This window comes from Passer montanus, unplaced genomic scaffold, assembly GCF_014805655.1.
Source record: "Passer montanus isolate IOZ18808 unplaced genomic scaffold, ASM1480565v1 scaffold22, whole genome shotgun sequence".
In the NCBI taxonomy this organism is placed as follows: Eukaryota; Metazoa; Chordata; class Aves; order Passeriformes; family Passeridae; genus Passer; species Passer montanus.
This window is the reverse complement of record NW_024366815.1, coordinates 1,190,903-1,213,901: the sequence shown is the minus strand read 5'-3', so window position 1 is coordinate 1,213,901 and position 22,999 is coordinate 1,190,903. Positions and strand designations below refer to the sequence as shown.

The 22,999-nt window shown below is 41.1% G+C and overlaps 1 protein-coding gene across 1 annotated transcript; it reads right to left on the bottom strand.

Moving 5' to 3' along the window:
• Positions 1–5,922: 5,922 nt before the first annotated feature.
• TARS1 (threonyl-tRNA synthetase 1) lies at positions 5,923–21,060 on the bottom strand. Its single transcript, XM_039709826.1, has 19 exons — positions 21,014–21,060; positions 20,693–20,773; positions 19,674–19,864; positions 18,531–18,654; positions 17,271–17,392; positions 16,940–17,057; positions 16,019–16,083; positions 15,859–15,937; positions 15,157–15,303; positions 14,154–14,252; positions 13,272–13,438; positions 12,615–12,777; positions 12,394–12,531; positions 11,604–11,681; positions 9,611–9,711; positions 9,400–9,504; positions 8,655–8,727; positions 7,823–7,937; positions 5,923–7,190 (listed from the first exon to the last, which is right to left on the bottom strand). The coding sequence occupies exons 1-19, from the start codon at positions 21,032–21,034 to the stop codon at positions 7,042–7,044; spliced, it is 2,136 nt and encodes a 711-aa protein (XP_039565760.1). The 5' UTR covers positions 21,035–21,060; the 3' UTR covers positions 5,923–7,041.
• Between the last annotated feature and the right edge of the window lie 1,939 nt (positions 21,061–22,999).

Genomic DNA, 22,999 nt, shown 5'->3' with positions numbered 1-22,999 from the left:
GTGTTTGAAATCCCCAGTAAGAGTCCCAGATCTGTTTGTCAGCACAGGCCCTGTTTTTGTCTGTTTGTTTCCTTACTGTCTTCACTTTTCTTGTGTCTTTTTTTCCATACAGGAGATACCCTAAACTCTCAATATGCTCCACTTTGGATGTTGGGGATTCGGGTTTCAACTCCTTCAAGGCAGAGGAGGGAGCTGAATGAGGGAATGGCACATGTGGGACAGGGACTCCGTGTGTGACAAGCAGCAAGCTTCAAGATGAGTAAGACAGTACCCCTACAATTTAGGTACTTCAGGGCCAGGCTGCAGCTGGTTGCAGAATTCCCACCTGTAAATCCAGGAGGACACAAGTTAATGTATCTTATAAGGAAATTGAGATTTGCTGTTTGATGGTCATTTCTAGTCAGAGCTTGAAAGTCTTGTTCTGTAGAAAAAGTCTGACACTGAGAACAACCAAAACTAACTTTTCATTGGAATGTAAAGCCCAAACATTCTGAAATAATTCTTATTTCCACCCTGTGAGCAATCTCAGGAAAACCTTTGGCAGGAAAAGATACAAATAGCTCTGCCTGCTGATGCTGAGGAGCTAGTCAGAGGGAAAAACTTGATAATATGTATGTACAGTCAGTTCAGGGATTATCCATTCAAAGACATAACATGGTTTAAAAATCAAAAAAAAGAGAAATATTTCTCCTAAATAAACTCTGTGTTTTATCTCTTTGTACTATGATCTGAAGATGTTTAGTCTCCACCTGATCCTTCTTCTGACAACACCTGTCCTCATGTGAGGAGCAGAACTCAGAATATTTACATGTGATCTCATTTCCCATAGCTAAATGGAGTGTTTATGAAGAAATGTCATTGTATGATTATTAAATCTCAGTTGGCAATGCAATGGCTTCTTGGAAAGGTTTGCTTAGCAATTCAACCAATTTTGACATTTCAGTGAGTGCACCAACAAAATCACAATAAATGTGATTTCCAAACAATCACATTTATTCAAAGCTGTTCCAGTGTGCAGCCTGACATCCTTGCAGATACTCAGGGACAGAGATTTCACATCTTTATGTGCCTGTATCCCAATAAAGGAAAAAGACAGAGAAATTTTCTTTAATTGCCAGTGTGCTTTAGACAGGTTACAGTCCGTCCCTGAAGCATGCAATTGGAAAACCACACGTCAAACATGATTAGATTGTTATTCTGCATCCAAGCTCCTGCAGAGTATTCAGTTAACCTGTGCTGATGTGGCCATACACACTCAGTGTGCAAGGGTAAGTTCTGAGTATTTCAAAAATGAAGAGTCATGCTTCAGGAATGCAATAAAATCAATCAAAGTCTGGCTTAAAAGCCTGCTTCTTCTTGTGATGGATAGCAAAAGGTGTTCTAAGTGTCAGCCCCAAACTGGCATGCAGTGAACATACTCTCCTCTAATCTAGTCAGATAAACCTTTGGCAGGGTTTATTGTACTTTACATGTGGATATGAACAGGGAGAGCACGGCATGTCTTTGTTCCATACTTTCTTGTCTCACCTCTGCCTCTTTCCAGTTTCTCCTTGTCTCTGTGGGGATCTCAGAGAGGCAATTCTAAAGGCTCTGGGGAAAACAAGGCTGTCTCATGATGCGTATCTGTCATGATTAACTGGCATATAGAGATAGATAGATGATAGATAGATAGATAGATAGATAGATTAGATAGATAGACAAATAGTTTTGTTGGGTTTTGTTTGTTTGTTTTTGTTTTGGGTTTTTTGGGGTCCTTTTGAGGGTGTTTGTTTGTTTGTTTTTTAAATTAAAATTTCTTTCTTTTTGGGATGCTAAAAATTTTAGGTTTGGTTGGTGGTATTCCCAGTTTTCACAGCTACCTTCTGTGCAACTCAGAGCAATTTTTTGTTTGCAGAAGAGCTTTGTGATCCAGCCTGAAGGCTGTAGTTTTCAGAAGGATACAGACACCCGATGTATTGAAACGAAACGTGTAGCCCAGATGATTTACCCTTAATGTCTGAGAACACTACAAAATGTCCCTGGCTGCTCCAGTTTATCCGAGCACATGTAGCAACTTATCAGAAGCTGTTAATGCATGCCATACTCCAGAGGCTACATGAAAAAAATGAAACAAAAAGCTTTTGGTGGGAGTCTGAAAGTGTCTCATTCCGTATGAGCATGCTCAATCACAGTGGTTAACAAGGCATCAGCCACATCCAGACAACTTTGAAAGAATATTCCTGTCCAAGGCAGATGGAAAACACTAGTGTGTAGAAAGGCTGAATGATTTTCTAAATTCTCTTTAAGCACCAATCACTAAATTCTGTCTTTTTAAAAAATAACTGTAGCCTTTAGCAATTCTTAATTTCATCACATCACTTCATCATTGTCAGATTTGAGGGCAAACTGCTTAGATTTTTGCCAGAGATCACTGTGCAATTCAGAAATGATGGAGAAGGCAATAATGAAATTACACAGGACAGGAGCTTTAGGCCTCAAATGAGTTTTCAAAGACCACTTAATCTTGGTCTAGTTTTACAAGGGAAAAGTCAGATTTAGTGAAACAATTCCCTTTTATCAAGGAGCATGTATGGACTGGGTTTGGATGCAGTGGGAAAAATATAGTCAGGCAAGACTGACTGAGGAAAGATGCCTACAGCAACCACCAGTTTATCTCACAGCTGGGCTCTCCCCAAAGGTGATACTGCACTGCTTCCAGAGGAATTGATATGTGACTGAATCTAAATATTGCAACTGCATCAGATGGACCCAGTGGTGTAACATAATAAGTTATAATGTTAATATCCCAAGATATGACAGGGAGCACCTCAGTGGAATTACCCTTCATAGTAGCAGCATCCAGGTGGCTCTGCTCCAGAGGAAACTTTTTCGGGAAGTTTGCAGTACTGAGGAGCTACACAGAACACTTAATCCTGGCAGAGTGATTCCTGACAGATACAGAAATTACTGCTACACATTATTTGTATATAGTTGGATGATCTATCAGTAATGATCTATCTTCCTTCCCTGTTATTCCATGTGCCTTCTCACTTTTTGGATTTCAGCAACGCTTTTGATTCTGTCGCAGGATCCTTCTGGACAAAATGTCCAGCCCACAGCTGGACAAACACACCTTGTGATGTGTGAGCAGCTGGCTCATGAGTGGGGCACAGGGGTTACAGTGACTGGGGTGACATCAGGCTGGTGACATGTCACCACTGGGGTTCCACAGGGCTCCATCCTCTGCCCTGTGTTCTTCAACACCTTTATAAATGGTTTGGAAACAGGACTGGAACAGATGCTAAGCAAGTTCAGAGATGATACAAAACTGGGAGGAGCTGTTGACTCCCTTGAGGGCACAGAGGCCCTGGACAAATGAGAGGACTGGTGCATGAAGTGCTTCACCAACTGCATGAAGCTCAACAGGGGCAAGTGCTGGACTCTGCACCTGGGCCAGGACAACCCTGGATGAAAACACAGACTGGGGAAGGAGAGGCTGGGAAAGCACTGCCATGGAAATGGCCCTGGGGCTCCTGGCTGATAAAAAGAAGACTCCAGTCTTCAGGTGGAGGTAGGTAGGTATCAGGAAAAGGGTCTTCATCCAAAGGATGGCTGGGCACTGGAACAGGCTCCCCAGAGAAGTGGTCACAGCAGCAAGCATGACAGAGCTCAAGAAGCACTTGGAAATGCTCTCATGTGTGGTTGAGATGGTCCAGTGGGGATGGACCAGTACAGGGCCAGGAGTTGAACTTCTTGGATTCTTGTGGGTTCCTTTCAACTCAGCATATTCAGTGATTCTGTCAAACTAAATTTGCTGTGAAATAAAGCTGAGTTGGAGACACACCTTACCAAATACTCCACAGGAAATGCCCATGTGAATATACATACACAGACATATACAGAGTGAAAAGTGAATTGCAAATTACTTCAATTTCTCTTACCTAATGCTGGTAATCAGCGCAGGCTCTGCCAAACTGGAGAGGTGGGTTTCAGCCTTCTCAAACCCTGGAATGAATTACTTAAGAGCTTCTTTCCTGCTTGACAAGTGGTCCCACCATCAATCTAAGACAGCCAAGCTGCATTATCCTGCCTTAGGAGACACACGCAGTACTTTGCTTGGAGCTTATTCTACCAAGGATGGTAAGCAGTGACCAAAGCCACTGTTCAGAGGAATTCTGCTTGAACCAAGGGAGAGAATGTGCTGCTTGTGCCACGCCAGTGCTATAGATGAAGTACTGCACTTCACTTATAAGCAACAAATAGCACCATGTTTATCAATGTAAAATGGCGATTTAATGAAATCTGACTGTAAATGCAACAGTGTTTTAACAAGATTCAGTGGCAAGAAATACTTGATTTTCACTGCATAGAGAACAGGATCAGGCAAAATTGTTGTAGGGAGACCCTACTGCTACTGAGTCATGAGGTTTAGAGAGCAGTCCCAGGCATTCAGCACTCCTTTCTGAAGGGAGTTTAGGTGAGTTGGATTCAAGCTTAGTCCCAGACTCAGTCAACAGCTTCTGTCTAAAGGATTACACGTGCACAATCCATCTTTTTACCACTTAGCCAATATTTCAAAGTTTAGCATGCTGTTAAATCACTTGCTGAGAATTGATTGTGGCAAGGATTCTCCCAGCCTCAAGGATTAACTTTGAGCAGAGTCTTTACTCAAAGGGACATGCTGGAATGCAGCCCACTGCCATAAAGGAGAGCCCATCAGGCCCTCAGCTGTCAACTATTTATGGAATAAGACAATTGACTCACAGTAGTATTTGCATACCAGACCTATGGGTTGGCATGTGCTCAACTAGCCCTCAGCTGCTGAGGAAGATTTACGGCCCTGAACTCCTGTGGTGCTGTCTGTAAGCCAGATGAGCCATCAGGAGCACTGCTGAAGGCTGCTGCTCGAGCAGGGAAAGGGCTGGGGCAGCACGGCCTCAGAGCCAGCTCTATTTCTGTGCACATCCACAGCGGCAGTGCGCTGACCTGATCTGGAGGCAGACATCTCAGTCCCATCACCACCCTGCAGGGGCTCTGAGCTGTGCTGAACCCCACCTTGGCCAATGTTCCTAGAAAAACACAGTACATATCCATCTCCATTGCTCTGCTGGTGTTAAGAGCACAATCTCAGCAAATGAGGTTGCTGTAGAGGAACAGCCTCTCCAAAACTGACACCTGCAGTGCTATAAAAAGCTGCTTTACAGCACCAGCTTCTTATTACACAACCTGGGCAGTTTGGTGTGCCCAGGGATCCCCGCAAAAGAAAAGGCGAGCTCTCTGCAAATCAACAAATACACCAGTGGAAAGGCAATATGAAGCACAATTTCTAGAGAGAAACAAGAACTCCTTTACCCTGGGCCACTGGTACCTACACCGGGTTTGCTTCACCAGTTGATGAAGCCCTGCTGCCCCAGGGGTAGCTGATGTCTGCTTCCAAAGCAGTGACTGCATGGGCAACAGTCTCTTCTCAGCAAAAAGCAGGTGCAAAATACAGAAAATAACAACGCTCACAAAAAGTAACTCTGAAAGCAGCAAGGCAGGGAAAAAATCAATTTCCCCCTCTTCCCCCTACAGCAGTAAGATGGAACCTTTAATCTCTATGAATGAAAGTAGGATGAAATAGATTTTGCAGAAAATTGCTGGGGTTAGAGTCTGCTGAGTCTGAATTCACTAAGGGTTCAAATGCTGATTAGATGTGACCATCACCCCTGAGTAAAATAGATGAGAAAACGCAGGATGAAATGCTTCTGCCCAGACAATAATGGAAATGGCAAGACATGGAAGCTTTCAAAAGGTGAGTGAGATCAAACCTGTCCTCATGCTTGTCTGATCTTTGTTTAGGCTGTAGCAATAGCTTTTTATTCTTTTTAAATGAACTGTTACCAACCACCTTTTTAAACTGTTCAAGTTAGTTAAGATTAATAAAATAAAAAAGACGCAAAAAAACCTTAGACCAAGATTTTATTTTTTGTCAGTGACAGACAATTGCCTCTTGTTAACCTTATGTAGAGAAAAACCCCAAACCAAACCAAACCCAGAATCAATAGATGAGAGCCCTCAGCAGTAAGAGAGGAGTGCTGCTAATTAAGTGACACCTTGGACGAGAGGCTTGGGTAGGAAGCCTGGATGGGACTGTACCTACTAAAGTGAAAAACAGTATTTGTCTTAAAGAAATAATTACTACCTTAATACATTATTGTTTCTGTGTGACTGATGCCCTTACTGTAATGACAGCTCAGAAACATGAACAGAAACACCCTTTGTTCCTAATACTACTGGTTTCCTCAGCTGCTGCTTTGGCCCTACTGTGCCCTTTTTCCAGACAGAGTTATCCCCTTTCTACAGCTCTGAGGACCTTGCCTGCAGAGCCAGCACATTTCAGAGACTGTCTTTGGAAAGGGGCACAATAGGCTTTGGTTAGCAGCCGTGTGCTCTGCAGCACAGGGCCCCACTGTGGAGTCAGGAATGCCTCACTTCAGGACCTGAGACACTGCCAGAGGTAAAACCACCCACAGCAGGAGGCCTCTGTTCATATCCCCGTTCTTGGGACTGGGAGTTCTGGAGAGATATTCACAGCTGGTAGAGACCATGAGACAGGTTGGCAAGGTAGCACCTTCTCTGCTCATGGAGACACTCCAGAAGCTGCTGCTGCAGCACATGGTTACTATGTGGGCTCTTAAGCCTGAGGTCTATCATTAAACTGGCATGAAAAATACGTTATCAAAATGTAATGTATGTAATAACATACATTAACAGGGCAGGTAGAATGCCAGAGACACCCCTGATTAATGTTTCAATCTTCCCTTGCAGTCACAGAAAGTAATTTTATCTTGCTTCATATGTCACTGGTTAAAAGCCAGGAAACTCTACTTCAATGTTTTTGAAGAACTTGATTTTTTTTTTAATACAAAAGAGGCATTTTTGACTAAAGAAAGATCCCCGTTAAAATGAGCAAGAGGTCCAAATGTGAAATACACTCCAAATCTGGCTCAGAACAAAAACTCTGGTTAACTAAATGAGGAAAATTACAAATTCTTTATATGCCAGGTAGAGCAGATGGTGTTAAAATTCTTCTTCAGCTTGTCTGGAACGAGAGCATTTCAGCTGCAGCAGCCTCTGCACAGTGTCTGCAATGGTTCTTTCCCCGTGCACCTTGTTGTCTCGGGTGCGGATGTTCACTGTTCCACTTGCCTTCTCCTTTTCACCAACAACTAGAAACAACCAAGAGGCAATGGAATTAAGTGATTCTTCACAATTCTGTCAATTACTCGGAGGGTAGAGTTTCTCTATCAAAGGCTCCTTCTACTCTTAATGGATCCCCTATGGTTTTAAGGCCAATGCTAGATCCCAAATTCACACAACAAGACTAACATGCTGCTCCAAATCATGTACTTCAGGATGAGTTTCTAATTTTTCCTGCATCACTCTTTCTGGAAGAGGCTTCTCTTATGCATGCATGCCTAGTTCAGAAGTGGACCGCAGCTGAATGCAATGGAAACATACTTCTTTTGCTGAAGTAGAAGCAAGAGCATAAATTATTGAGAGGATGGAAAAATCACTTAAAATCTGACTGATCAAGGACAAGAGACTTCACATCTATCCCCATACTGCTGACCAGAAGACAGCAAAAGTATCAATAATGCCTTGGGTCACACTGATCTCCCTTCAGGGGCAGCCATCCAAACCAGGAATGCCTATGATGTCAGCAGGAGAGGTTCTCTGCAGGGGAGACTCTCAGGAACAAACTGACCTAAACCACTGATTACAACTCTCTGCCTTGCTCACAGAATGATCAAATCCTGTAACAAAAGGGTCAGCCAGTACAAGGAAACTAATACATTACCCAGAATAAAGTTATACTGTGCAAGCTGAGCGTTTCTGATCTTCTTGTTCAGGGTGCACCCAGGATCTACATCAACATCTGCCATAAATCCAGCATCATGGAAGTGCTGCCTGACCTAAGGAAAAAATATCAGAATTGGATATTCATGACCATGAACTATTTACGACTTATAGAATTAAACAGTTTTAGACTATCTGAACCCTAAAACAAAGGCACTGCCACGGGTTCAAGCTTTGCACACAAGCCCAGTTCAAGAAATTAAAATATGTCAGCTATCATGCAACTATACACACAATAAATAAGTGATGTGAACATTAATATTTGGGCTCAGTAGTGATTTGAGTTTGATATTGCAAAAGGCAACAGGATGATGGAACTTACTGATTATAAGAGATTTTTTTTTCAATTTTGCAAACCATGTTATTTATATATAATGTGCTTGAAAGAACTACAGGCAGAGATGTGCTGGATGCTAAATATCCAAAGACTCATTTTCGTCTTTCTTACTGCTCTGCAAGAGGCACATGGCCATGGGGACTAAAACCTGAAGGGTAAGACAGATCTGAGCACGAGAAAAGCTAAGTTTTCAAAAAATGAAAATCTCACAAAGATCAACATTTATTATTCACATATCCAAAAGCTAACTCAGGTTATCTTTAAGAGATCTACAACTTCAGCAGCTAATTGTCACTGTGATATAAAAAATTGACTCAATGTAATATGCAAAGACTTGGAATATGTCTCTGAAATAAATACTATTAATCATGAATAACTAAGTATTTCAGATCAATGCAATATACTGAAATCAAAGCCCTGAAACCATATACATCACCTTTTGAGCATACTCATCACATGCTGGGCCCACTGGTACCACCATTACTTGCTGTGGGGACAGCCAGAGTGGCCTTCAATAAACAAACAAAACAAGTTTATACAGTTTTCATTGTTTTTTTCGGTACAAAAAATACTATTTACAGAGAGGAATAAAATCTACACAAGAGACTCTTAAAGCCTGCTGCACAGATTGGGTTCAGAGGTATGAGAGCCCTATATTCATTAAAATTATTTCCCCAAAAGAACTGAGTGTCTAAAAGGATTGCAGCGTGGGCACAAGCACTTGCTGACTGGAAGATTGCTGTTGTGTTTTATGACACATAACAAAACCTAACTGATTGAGCTTATTACTAACTAAGCACAGGAAAACCTTTACTTTTGAGTCTTGTCATAATCAGAGGGGTCACTCCCACTGGGTATTAACACAGGTAAGCAGATCACCTACATAAATGACTCTTTAAAAGATGGTCCTGCTGCAAAAGCAGCTGGAATGCATATACTGTGGGCACACTAGCTCTTTGCTGCACCTGCACTGGCAGTGTCATATAGAATCTATCATATCTTGAATAATTTTGTATCTAAGGAAGGTGGTTCAGAATAAATTTCTCTGTGGTATTCCTAGGCATGTCACCCTACCAAGCAAGTGGAACAAACAGACCCTCTTGACTCTCCAGTACTTGGGGCTAATTTCTCTCCTACATGAAGAGTTTGCTTGAACTGGAATAATAACTTTTCAACATTACCATTTGCCTCCATAGTTTTCAGTTAGAATGGCAATCATTCTCTCCACAGATCCCAAGATAGCCCGGTGAATGATTACTGGTCTTGTCTTGTCATTGCCATCATGGCTGTAAAGAAATGCTTTTGTAAGGCGTTTTTTCTCGACACAACCTTATGTCTGTAAGTGTCACTGGAGATTACACAGAAACTAAAATCACCAGCCTTTGTGCTTACCTGACAAAGGTGAGGTTAAATCTGACTGGAAGCTGGAAGTCAAGTTGAATTGTAGCACACTGGTGGTAGCGGCCAATGGCATCCTTAATCTGAATGTCGATCTGAAGAACAAAAAGACATGATTTTTACAGTTAAAAGACAAGCATTCCCCTCTGAAAGCAAATTCATTGTTTTGAGATGGTGTCACTCAATGCAGAGAAATTCTACCTATGCAGTTTAAACAGCATCATTTTACTTCAGCCTTCATTAGGCTTTAAGTGATTTGCAGGTTCTGATGCAAAAAATGTTAGAGCTAAAACAGAGTGAGTAACTAGAGAGATAATATATCAGGTGGGAACTACATCTAATGTCTCAGACATTTTGTGAGTTTCAGTCTGGAACTTTCATGGGCCTTTTCACTGAGTTAGTACATCAGAACATAAATGCAGAACTGAACACGTCTCCCCACAAATGAGATTTCTTCAGCCTCAAAGTGGAAAATTTGCATATTCTATGCAGTTTAAACAGCATCATTTTACTTCAGCCTTCATTAGGTTTTAAGTGATTTGCAGGTTCTGAGGCAAAAAACGTTAGAGTTAGTACAGCACAACATAAATGCAGAACTGAACATGTTTCCCCACAAACGAGATTTCTTCAGCCTCAAAGTGGCAAATTTGCACTTCTTTATCATACAGTATTTGAAGACTTTGTAGCTTGTGTTACAAATTCAGAACATGAACAAGGGACAAGAATCTGCTAAATAGTCCACTTACCAGCAGGAGCTCCTATCAATTAGTGACACTTGTTCTGACCTACGAGTCAAGCCTGTTCTTTCTTTAGTATCTAACACTTAAATTCTGAGTACACTTTTGATACAACTCAGACAGAGAAGACCTACAGAAAATAATAGACTTAAGAGTGTCTGACCTTATTTATTTATTACATTGCTCACTTACTCATCATTCTACCAGTATATATCAGGCTATATATTAAGGCAGTATGCCTTATTTTAATTTGTGTAATAAATGAAGACACCAGTATTTTAACAACTCAAGATCTAAATGTCTTTCAATCTTGCATCTAGAATTCGGTTTACAGAATTCAGCTAGCCACCAAAGAGCTTCTAATCAAAATACAATATTTACAACCTAATTTAATTTCAAATCCAGACTGTATGAAGAGCAAGTGCAAGATTAATTAATGTTAACAAAGGTTCATGTATATTTGTCTTCCTTCAATCAATATGGAAATTACTAAATATGAGCTACTATACCACATTTTACCTAAAAAATGACACAACCAGAAACTGATTCAACTGGCATACAAACACAGAAATCAAAACCAGTTTACTAGATGAAAACACAAATATAAATGTAGTGTAGACATATTAGGGAAATATTTAAAAGGCATTTCATAATACTTTGTGTCCTAATGTGCAAGGATAACAACAAAGTTTCTAAAAAGCTCTATTTAATCTGTCTAAACTGAGGAGACTGTTCTTAAGAAACCCAATAAATTCACATGATCAATGCATGGGGATTTTTAAACTAACAAAACCCACCAGTAACTCAAATCAACTTCAAAACTGTGCAGTTAAAGGAATAAAAATTTATTCAACCAGTAAGTTTACTTCTGATTTTCTCCTGACTTAGGATTTACTTACTGCTGAAACAATTATTTCCAATGCAGTTCTCTGTGAGAACAGGTTATACAGTGCCACCTTGTGTTTATGTCACCCACCAGTGAGCTGTTTAAGCAGCAGACAAATAGTTTACTCGTGTTAAATTACTGTTAAAGCAGTTAAAACTATGTGAAAACCAGGATCACAGAAGATTATTTCTCTCTCAACTATGTTAGAGTTTATGTATCAGGAAAAACAGCGAATTTCAGTCCGACAGCATCTTAAAATGGGCTAATATAAAAAAAAAAAATTCCTTCTTCCTCATCCCAGCCTTTTACCTTACCCAAACAGTATTAAAAGCCAAATCCAGCTACGGGTTAGCAACATACTAACCTTAGGTCCGTAGAAAGCTCCATCACCAGGGTTTAACTCCCATTTCTCACCAAAGGCATTGAGGCTGTTTTCAAGTTGCTGGAGATAAAGGACACACACACTCAGTGTTTCTTAACACATTACAGCTTCAGGTCAGCCTGCTACTACAAATAGGTGACCCTACCAAATTCTCAGTACTTCTCAGTTACTACTGAAACACATTTATTTTCCTGAAAAAGGGAAGTTTTGGGAGAGCACCAGCTTAAAAAAAGAAAAAAAAAAACAAACCGAAAACTGACAATTGTTCTAATTTAAACACACAAAATTAACATACTCGTTTTAGAAGAGGCCAAACAAGCATTAGCTAAAATACAATAACTTTTTATCCTAAATTCAAAGTTTTTAGTTAAGATGTTGAGATGAAATCTGCCCTGGTACACCAAATGTCTATTCCTGCCCTATCTTCTCCCCAGCACTGCACCTGCAGTGGCCAATTCCATTCCTTTCAGCCTCAGTTTTGGGAGATGGTTTTAAGTCTTATTACAGGGGCTGCCAGAACTGATTCTCTTCCTCCTTTTTAATTTTCTTACATTTTTAATTACCAAAAAAAGACAAGGCGAAAGAGGTCATTTGATGCTTCAAGACTGCCTCTGCACTGAGAACAAACTATTTACAGCACGCAGACTGAAGGCAGTTATTGAAGTTACATAGCTCATGCCCAGCCCAGCTTCACAGTACCTCCCAGAAGACAGTAAGCTCTTACAGAAGATGCAGTTTTACATCACAGAAAAGAATAAGATTACTGCTTTACCTTTTCAGCTTGATTCCACACTTCAATATCTCCCAGGTACTTCTCAGGACGAGTGGAGAGATTCAGTTTAAATGAAAATCCAAAGACATCATACACGGTACGCAAGAACTCCAGACAGCTCTTTATCTCATCCTCAATCTGATAACAGAAATCATGTCTCAAATAGGGAAATTTCAGTTTACCTGACTTTATACGCAGTTTCATTTAGCAATAGCCCCCACCTGCTCCATAGCACAGAAGATGTGAGCATCGTCCTGCTGGAACCGGCGTACTCGGGTGAGTCCTGTGAGAGCTCCCGACAGCTCGTTGCGATGCAGGACACCAAAATCCGCCAACCGCAACGGCAGCTCGCGCCACGACCTCGGGCGATGGTCAAACATAAGGCTGCAGGAAAAGTTTATTACTTGAGGCTTATTCAGAACCAAAATTCTTAAAAAACAGTCAGGGAGAAGCAGCCAGGGATGAAGCACATGCTTGTAACGCCATCTTAATGTGTAATATGGACAGAGCCATCAGTCTTGTCTAGATTTGTCAGGAAAACAATCTCCTTCAACAGCTGGCAGGCCTTCCCCTCTTCACAGAACGGAGATAAAACAGCTCCTAAAACTGGGCTTCAAAAGCTGAATGCCCGAACTGCTACAAAACTGATAATGCCCCAGTAATGATGGGGTCACTTTAATGACATGACATTTCTCAGTGTCTCAAGTGAAGAGAGCATGTACACAGCAAGACATATAATTACATCATTCTTGACAGAATGAATAACTGAAGGTAGCCATCTTTATAACTACCAAGGCAAAGGAAGCAGAGTGGGTTTTGTTTGGGTTTTCTTTTCAATCAGCACAATCTCTGGTATGCTGAATTTGCTATGTATTTACCAGTGTCCTGGACAGTTCATAGGCTTCAGAGCAAAGATTTCTTTCTCCACTTCAAAGGAAAACATATTTTCACTGTAATGCTGCCAGTGTCCTGAAGTCATCCACAGTTTGCTATTGAAAACATTTGGAGTGACAACCTCCTGGAATCCACGTTTTCGATACTCACTCTAGAACAGGCACAGTATATAAAATAAATAAAGAAAACAAAGGTAAGTACAGGCTTCAATCTGCAGCCAAAAAAATATAAAATTGATGTAAAATTGACGCCATACAAATGTCCCATGACTTAGGAAGGGAATGGAGGAAGAAAGACACAACTTGAAGCTGAACATGCCAGGATACATCCCTTCCACCACCCCAAACAATTTCTCCAGTAGAAAGTAAGCAAGAAGAACAAGTTTCCTCCCTGCAAGCAATGCAGCAATCTCTAATTGCTCCATGACCCCAGATATATTTCATTGCAGCCCATATATACAGTAATAACACAGACTTCAATTCTTACAGCAGGAAGATCAGAATTATTTTCCTACATATATTTTCAAAACAAATAGGTCTTCAAGAGCAAATTAAGTATGTTTATTAAAACAAATCAACATGCATCAATGGAACAGCAGCTCTACTATTAGATGTTGAAGAATTCCTATGACAAAGCACCTTTATTGCAGCTTTAACTGCATATATAAAGTACTGATAAAACATAACTTCACAGAGATTGTGACAAGACCAATTCAAAGAAACAAGGTTACTTCAGTCCCATGGCTTATACAACCAAAACATAAGTTGAAATGAAGGGCTATTAATACTGTTAAACATAGCATGCTGTTATGTATTTTTAAAAATCATGCAATTTCTCCTACAAGATTTCTAAAATTTATTACTTACCCGTATAAATTCAATTAATGTGTTATAAATGTAAGCTCCTTTTGGCAAGAAAAAACAGCTACCAGGGCTGAGCTCATGGAAGAAAAACAGTTCTTGGTCCTGCAGGAAAATAATACTTTAAGAACTCAGTATTTGCACCTTGCCTTTTTCACTTAACATTCACAAATTAATTGCTACTGACTGGTCATCACTAACAAGAGTTTCAAAATTAAAAACATGGGAAAAAAAGCAATATCCAATACACCAGATGCACTTTTCACCAGCATTTTCATGTCTGTCAACAGTTACAGGGGAAGAAATTTTTCAGTGTCCTATTTCACTCATTACTGATGTGCCAAAACTTTACTCTTAACTCCCAACTGTGCCCTCACAGTTCCCTCTACACATTTACTTGTCAATGTTTAGTTCTGCTTCTGCAGCTAATTACCTGCACATAAACTGAATGTGTGAAGTACAGCTGGTTAATGCTGCTACAAACTGTGTATACACCTGAGATCTGCATAAGAAGAATTCTTCAGAATTCTGTCATAATGTACTAGCAGCAGCCACTTCAACCCTGTTCAGAACTATCAGTTAACTGACAGGGCTTTCCATCTCAAAAAACAAACTCAAAAACAGCTAACCAAAACACTCAGCTGTATACTGCAGATTCTGAAATCATGTAGAAGGAAATGAACTGCATGAACAGGCTACAGCAAACTGTGTAAGAATGAGCAGTGCCAGCAAACTGGAGCATTCATGGGCTGCAGACTGAAGTCTTAACATGCTGTTCTGATCAATGTGTGCAGTAAGGATGTCACTGTGTTGAAAGCATAAAAAAGTTATTTATTGTAGCACTTTGAGGCTCCTGAGAAAAGCAGTTGATTTCTCAACCTACCTGAAAATAAAACTGTGTCAAACCTTGGTTGTGGCAGCAAGTATAGGCTATCTTCAAGATGCTTTTAATTAAGGGATTATATCCACACAGTGCTTTTGGAATACATTACTAGAAAAGCTGTCTCACCCTCCCAATTTTTCTGTGATCTCTGCTTTTAGCCTCCTCCTGGAATTTCTCCCACTCCTTCAGCATTTTTGTATCTGGGAATGAAATTCCGTAGATCCTCTGGAGGGATTCCATATCAGCCTTGCCTTCCCAATAGGTAGAAGAATTCTGAATGCAGAAAGAAACAAAACATTGAAGAAAGGGAAAAGCCTCTATATTTCACTACTTCTGCCTGCTATGACAAGGCATACAATTATTAATAAATCATTATTGTGGAACAACTAAGTCATAAGGAGATGCATAATGTGAAATTCAGAGCATTGACTGGAAAAATCCCTAAAGGTAAATACAGTAAACAAAAATGGTTTCAGGCTCTTGTCTTTTTTAAAAGCCTATCTGCTTTGTAGCTATCCTATTCCAACTGTTTATTCACAAATAGCTATAATCATCAGCTAGGCAAACACTATAAATTCTAATTAACACTGTTCAGCCAAACCTTAAACCAAACTCACACTCCTGTGCTGGAAGTACAGGTCCTGGACATGTGGTTGGGCTCCACACCATGTGAATATCATTCTAGCATACAACCCTTTTACAATCTGTAACATCAAGTTTTTGGCCAGGTTACCCATTTCACAGTACATTCCTGGGTAAGCCTAAAGGTAGGAACACATCCAAAGCGATGCAGTGAAAACATTTGTCTAAGGCAGATCCTGCACCTACCTTATGAATTTTTATGGTCTTTATCTTGCCAGTATGTCTGACATGAGGCCCTCTGCATAAATCTATCAGGGGACCACACCTAAGAAAAAGAAAGCACTTATTTGGTATATTTAATCCTAGAACCATAAATCCAGTAATATTATGATCCATGCATAATTACCTGTATACTGTAGTAGTTGGGGTATTGACCTTCTCATTCAGGATGCGACACTTGAATTTATTATACTGAGAAGAAAAGTAGCACACATACTTGTTAATTCCTTGTTAAAAAAAGACAAGTGGCCAAGAGTTTAAACTACTTGCAAACCTGATGCTATGTTGCATCAGAACAGGCCTGCAAGAGACAGACAGGAATACAGACAATAGTGGAGCAAGGTGCCCTGAGATCAGGGTGTGCAATTTCTGTCCTTAAGAGTTTTGAAAGCCCAACTGGACAAGACCAGGAAACTTGACCACAGTGTCCCCATGTCTGACCCCATGTCCTGTGCATGAGACTGGACACCTACAGAGGTACCCTCCAACCTGAATGATGCTATGATTCTCCTGATGTCCTAACAGTGAAAACTCATTAATGTCTACCTCAGGAATGTAAAAAAATTATTTGCAGCTAGATACCAGAGAGAAAGGGTAAGGTTTTGGTGTTGCTTGCACTCTTTCAGAAGTCCTTGTTCTAAAAAATGTTTTATGAAGCTTTCTGAATGCAGCAGCAACATATGCAGTCACAGTATCACCACAGACAAGGTAACACAACATAACTGCATAGATAATATGTCGCAAACTTACATTTCTGTGAAGTTAATAAGTAAATAAAGAATGTGGCTTCACAGAATTTAATTAATTCACTCTGGGGAAGAATGAATATTCTCAGTTTTAGAAAATCAGAATGCCTACTTCCAAGAACCTACAAATTACTTCCTTTTTCTTTTTTTATTTTTTTTTGGTTAAATATCACAAATGACTTTCTAAGAATATATCACCTTAAAAAGTTAATTTTATATACTTTCTTCTACCACTAATAATGCATGCTCTGAAGTTACAAATACTTGCATGAGGTTAGAAACAATGTTCTATAACAACCCACCTTAAACATTTCAAGCAGTGTTTCCTTCTTAACTTCCAGTCTTTCAAAGGCTTGTTTTTCCTTCATTATCTTTTTGCATAATGTTTCCAAAGCAGAGAAGTCATTACTTGATACACCCCTAAAATAAACACACACGGAGAAGTGAGGTTTTTTTTTTGCAATTTGTGATCCTGGTGCAATGCACCAACCCGTAGTCGGGACGTCCTGCAAAAACACAAAGCCATCTGCAGCAGTACATATGACTCTGTTCTAGGAACAAGCACACAGCAAAAATTTTGCTGTGATTGCCACCCACCCCCAGCTTCTAAATAAAGAAAAATACAAAACCTACCCTTCCTCAAGAAACATGTCATAATAAAATCCATTTTCTATTGGTGGGCCATAGCACAAACAGCCACCATAGATTCGTTCCATAGCTTCACCCATTATGTGAGCACTTGAGTGCCAGTAGACCTAACAGAAGTAAAAAAAGAAGGGATCAGTCTGAATACACATGATGCATGTCCAATTGTTTAATTTAAAAACTCTTCTGAAACGCCTGCTTTCTAGGATACTTAAGGCACATCCCACATTAGAGCAGTGTGCGGAACAGAAGTGACCTGCCCAGCAGCACTCCCATCCCCAGCATCAATGCTTCCAAAAAGCAGCATTTCCACTGGAAAACTGTGGAAATGGAAAACTTACATTCCGGTAGCAAACAATTCCTACTTTCAACTGTTGCTGACATGATTTCCTTATTATCAAGAAGTCAAAATATTAATTCAGAAAATTTTTTTTCTACGAACTCTAATCAATCAGATCTGCATAACAACCAAAAGATGTGCTTTCAACATTAGGCTGTAGTTCTAATCCAGTAATCTTATGCATAAGAAATCCTGCACACTCCATCTTGTAGAACACCTGATCTTTTAAGAGTTAGTCTGCCATCTTCTAGAACACCTGAGGTTTTGACAAAACCAGATCATTTAAGAGTTAGTCTGCCTTGGTTAGCACAAATTGAAATCATAAATTGAGAGCTGTCATTTAGCCAATATGAAGACCCTAGGTTTGAATGTAAGACTTCCGTGATGAGTTTGACTGAAAGTTTCTTGTACCGATTTTGTTTCTAAAGAACCTAATCACAAATTTACTGGCTGGGCACATTTATGTGACTGAGTAGCCAAAATAAAACAGTAGATACTTTTGCAAACACAAATAAAAAGAGCAGTCTCTTTTTATTTGTGTACTCAATACTTTTATGATTCTACATAGAAAGTATTTTTGTAGTCAATTTTGTTCCCAAAATCAGTGCTGAAGACATCAATTCAAAAGACCTATTTTACATTAACATGAAGGCTGAAAATACAAAATTTTAACAAGAACTACAGCAACAGCAAGCAGACTTGGCCACAAGTATGCAGCAGAATGTAAATTACCTGGAGTTCCACAACTCCTCTGGTAAGCTCTGGTAAGGAGCTATGAGGAAATGCAGATGTACCTAAACCACAAACCTGTTTTCTTCATCTTCTGAACACAGTAAATATTTCAATAACTGCAAGAGGCTGAGTTAAATGTAAACCTCAAACAGAAAACGTTTTGGTAAGATACTCACTGCTTGGGCCTCTTCATCTTCAAACTTTAGCAGCTCCAAGGAACAATCCCCCTCCAAAGGACGGTCTAGATCCCAAACCACCTTGTTCACTTTGGCAACAACCGTGTTGTCAGCTAATCCCTGACTACAGTACAAACACACAAGTACAATTGTAAGAAAGTACACTGTATTTCGAAATCAGAAAGCAGAAGTTCCCAAATTTGCACTCCAGTTTGAATGAGACTTCAGAGTGCTCAGAGTGGATATAATGTCATAAATGAATTCTAAATAAATGACCAGTTTAGCCAGTCCTGAACACTCATGAAAAATCCCACTTCTATTTTAGGAATATGGGAAGAAATTTGTGCTATATACTTAACCTTCACACATATCTCTCTTAGAGACAGCATTCTCCAAGGACAAACCTTCACAATCCTATTGCAATATAAGCAAGAACCACTCTCTTAAAAGCTATCAAATACCACTTTTGACATAGTAGCTTTACTGTTTGTATCCACTAGGTAAAATACTCTTTTCATGATCGCAAATTACAGAAGCAAAGGAGGTTCCAAAAACATAGCACCTTATTATGGACTGGGGAAAAAAAAAAGGCATTTCACCTTTAGGAATCACACAATCTTTGCAATTTTAACTGTCAGGGTGTTCACTGTGTATCATTCAAAAATACTCCACAGCAGTTGTAAGTAACCTGGAGATGTGCAATGCTTTTTTTAACAGATATCTCCCATGAAAATTAAAGTGAAGAATACCCATACTGTTAAATTTCTCTGTAATCAATTGAAACATCATGCAGCAGCCATCTTCCTCAGGTCAATGCAAACTGGTTTGCAGTGCTAACATTCCATCTGGTAATTTATTAGCAAATCAGGTCTTAATGCAACACCAGTACTTGGATGGAAAAATATGCTATTAGAATGTGTCCAAAATACCTCAGCTTCATTCTTATTTAATGTTAGAAACTGCATCTTTATAAGGCAAAAGAAAACTGCACTCCAAAACTAAAACCCAGCTGGTTACCTTCAGTTCATTTCATCCAAGATGCTTTGAGAAGAACTGAGATAAATGACAAAATATACATTACCCATCCCCTTAAACTCGCTGTTTATGAAAATGATTGTGTGGCATCATAGAACAGAAACATACCTAATTCCACATGCAATTTGATAAGGAGTAGTCTTCCAAGATTCGGCATCAACCTGCTTGCCATCAGGTAATGTAACTTTAATGGGTTTACTGTCATTTGCAGCTCTTTCTGCAAGGAGCGCATCATGTTCAGCCTTAAGTTTGTTGTACATCTCCAAACGCTCATTGATAAAAGCGGGCCAAGGATTTAGCTGTATATAATAAAGACAAAGGAAAATGATTAATCTGATTATTAATCTAAATGATTAATCTGATTATTAATCTGACAGCACATCATGTCAAGAATGCAAACACAACAGATACACTTTTCATAAGCAACTATGTCATATCTTTATGTGTGCTACATGTAACAAATAATCACCGTTATTTCAGGTTAGATTGTATTAATTATGTCATAATTTAACACAGCTTCATCTTAATGAAATCTGTATCACTGGACACCTGTTCAATAAACCACATGCTGCCAAACAACTACACAAGGACAAAAGCCAACTAGAAAAAAAAGTAAACTCAATATAAAACAAGACTTTTCTTATTAGGTCAAAAAGCCGAGGGAACACTCTAGTCTGAGCCACCCAGGCAGGAACCGACTCCAGTTTAAACACGTGTAATGACGTGGGACCATCCGCCCGGACACAGCCACGCACTTGGCTCAGGACGGCTGCTGACTAGCAGCTGGCCCTCTGCGGACTCAGAGGCATCTGTGTTTACCCACCACGAAGACGAGAGCACCTTAAGCAGGCTTTCTTCACCTCGGCAATCGGCTGCCTGCTTCACGCTGCAAAGAGGCACAGGGAAAAGCATAACCTAACCCAGAGCTATGGGAATCCGAGCTGTTCTCCTGTTACACCAATGCAGCTTAACGTAAAAAAGCCAACAATGGCACTACAAGGCACGCTGTCGGAGGTGCAACTGTAATGCCTGACAGAACACCCCAGAAGGACAAACTGCAGCAATGGCAGCAGCGCACAGCGCAGCAACGAGGACTCCGCATCCCCCCGCCCCCAGAGGCTGCTCACCTCCGACCGCCCTCCATCGCCAGCCCCTTCCTTCATCTTCTTCTTCCCGCACTCTGCTTTCTTCTCTTCCCCAGCGTCCACCTGCGGAGAGCGAGCACCGTTTAGTCACACCCCGGCAGTCCCTCACACCTAAGGTGCTTTAACTCCCCCGTGCCCCACACACCGCGGAAAAAACCCGATCTCCTCGCCCCGCACAGCCTGCCTACCCCCAGCTCCTTTTCCCTGGGGCACACCCCACAGCCCCCCAGAGCCGGGGAAATGCTGGGAAAGAGGCCCGGCTCCCCCCGCCGCCTGCCCGCGGTGCCGGGCCGCGGAGCCCACCTGGCTGTCAGCGCCCGCCATGGCCGCGGAGCCGCCCGGGAAGGGGCGGGCAGGCGCAGGCGCCGCTCGGCCCGCGGCTGATGCAACCGGGGGCGGCCGCGCCGGCCCGGCCCCAGCGGGAGCGGAGCGGTGGAGCCGAGCGGCGTGCTGGGGCTGTGCGGGGCCGCCCTGGGGTGGTGCGAGTGAAGGCGGCCCGGCACAGGGTGCGGCGGCCGGACGTGGCCCATGCTGTGTCCGCGCCCGTGAGGGCGGCGAGCGCGGCCCGGCCCTCGCACAACCGCTCGCTGCTCGCTGTGGCGGGAAGAATCACAAAGTCAATTAACTTGGAAAAGAACTTCGAGAGCAGCAAGTCCGACCTGTGACCGAGCGCCACGTTGTCAAGTAGACCACGGCGCTAAATGCCATGTCCAGTCTTTAACACCTCCAGGGACGGTGACTCCACCACCCCCGGGCAGCCTGGTCCAGTGTCGAATGACCCTTTCTGTGGAAAAATTCCTCCTAAAGTCCAGCCTAAACCTTCCATGGCGCAGCTGAAGACGGTCCTCTTGTTCTGTCAGTTGTTGCCTGAAAGCAGAGGCAGATTCCCAGTTAGCTACACCCTCCTCCTCCTGTCAGAGTTGTAGGGAGTGATCAGGTTTTTCCCCCTGAGCCTCCTTTTCTCCAAACGCTCCCGGTTCCCACAGCTGCTCCTCATCACACTTGTGCTCCAGATCCTTCCCCACTGCCACTGCTCTGCTCTGGACTCACTCCAGAACCTGGGACACCCGCCTGCCATTCCCCCTGACACGGATGTTCAGTCAAGGATGGACCAGTGATTGGGAGCACTCTTTGCAAAAGAGAGTAAACAATAAAAATTGAGTTCACCACTGTCTAATTTCCCAGGGGAGGAGAAAAAAAAAAAAAGTAGAAAAGATTCTGAGGTGGTTGTGTCACACTTGAACTGCAGGAGCACCTGCAGCTGTCCCAAGGGAACAGCTCAGTGGCTCGGAAGCTACAGACACTTCTAAGGAAAAGATGCGATATTCAGGCATGGCTTTTGTTCTGCAGCCATCTTTCCCTCCTCTCCTACTGTTTTCAGCTAACAATAATAATGATAGTTTCACTTAGGAAGGTTACTGTCTTGCAGCACAATCTCATGGTGGCTGGGGACTCCCAGAGTGGCCAGTCTCAAGGCCTTTCATGTGTTTGGTAATTTTAGACATACTAGTATGCCAGTGAACTCGCCCAGCAGCCTGCTTTAAGCAAGATGTTCATTACCAGATTTCATATAGTAATGAACGTCTTGCTGTGTCAAATCAGTATCAGATTTCATCTGAAATCCTGGCATAAAATCCTTACTTTGAAGACAGTAAATCATGGGTCAGGTCTTGCCTTGGATTTCTGCTGCCAGCACCACTTCTACCTCCTTCTACCTTCTCTTCATCTGCACCAGTGATTGGGGAATTTAGAGTGTCTAAAATGTGCACAGATGGATATTGGGCACCTCAAACTCCGTGGACTTAAGTGCTATGAGCCAAAGGTTGAGGGGAAAAAAAGGATGTTTTATATAGCTTTCAAATACTTGTTATGTAGTGGTGAAAGATGGTTGAGAGAATGTCAGTGGGCTATTTGACCACAAGTGTAGGGGCTTAAAAAATAATGAAAATATTTTAATCTATTAGTTAAAATATGAAAATAGGAAGTTGTAGTAAATAAAGACAGAATTAAGCCTAGATTTGGATAGTTCATTTGTCTGAAAATAAAGTATGAACACCATACATATTTACTAAACAGCAAAAACATTTATTAAACAGCTGAATTTAAGAATATATGTATGATATTTTGTAGAAATACAATGTTTAGTAATACAAAGGGCATTTGTTTTATAATGCTATTCTTTATATTTGCAAGTCTCCTAAAATCTTTTTCTGTTGGACAAATTACAAGTGGCTAAGAGACAGAACATTACAAAACTTATCGATAAATGATGTTAAGGCCAAAATGGAA

Coding starts and splice junctions, on each gene's coding strand:
- TARS1 (XM_039709826.1), bottom strand. CDS start 21,034: ATGGCGGGCGCTGACAGCCAG. Junction 19,865..20,692: donor GCGATGGAGGGCGGTCGGAG/GTGAGCAGCCTC, acceptor TATTATATACAG/CTAAATCCTTGGCCCGCTTT. Junction 8,728..9,399: donor GAAAACTATGGAGGCAAATG/GTAATGTTGAAA, acceptor TGTTTATTGAAG/GCCACTCTGGCTGTCCCCAC.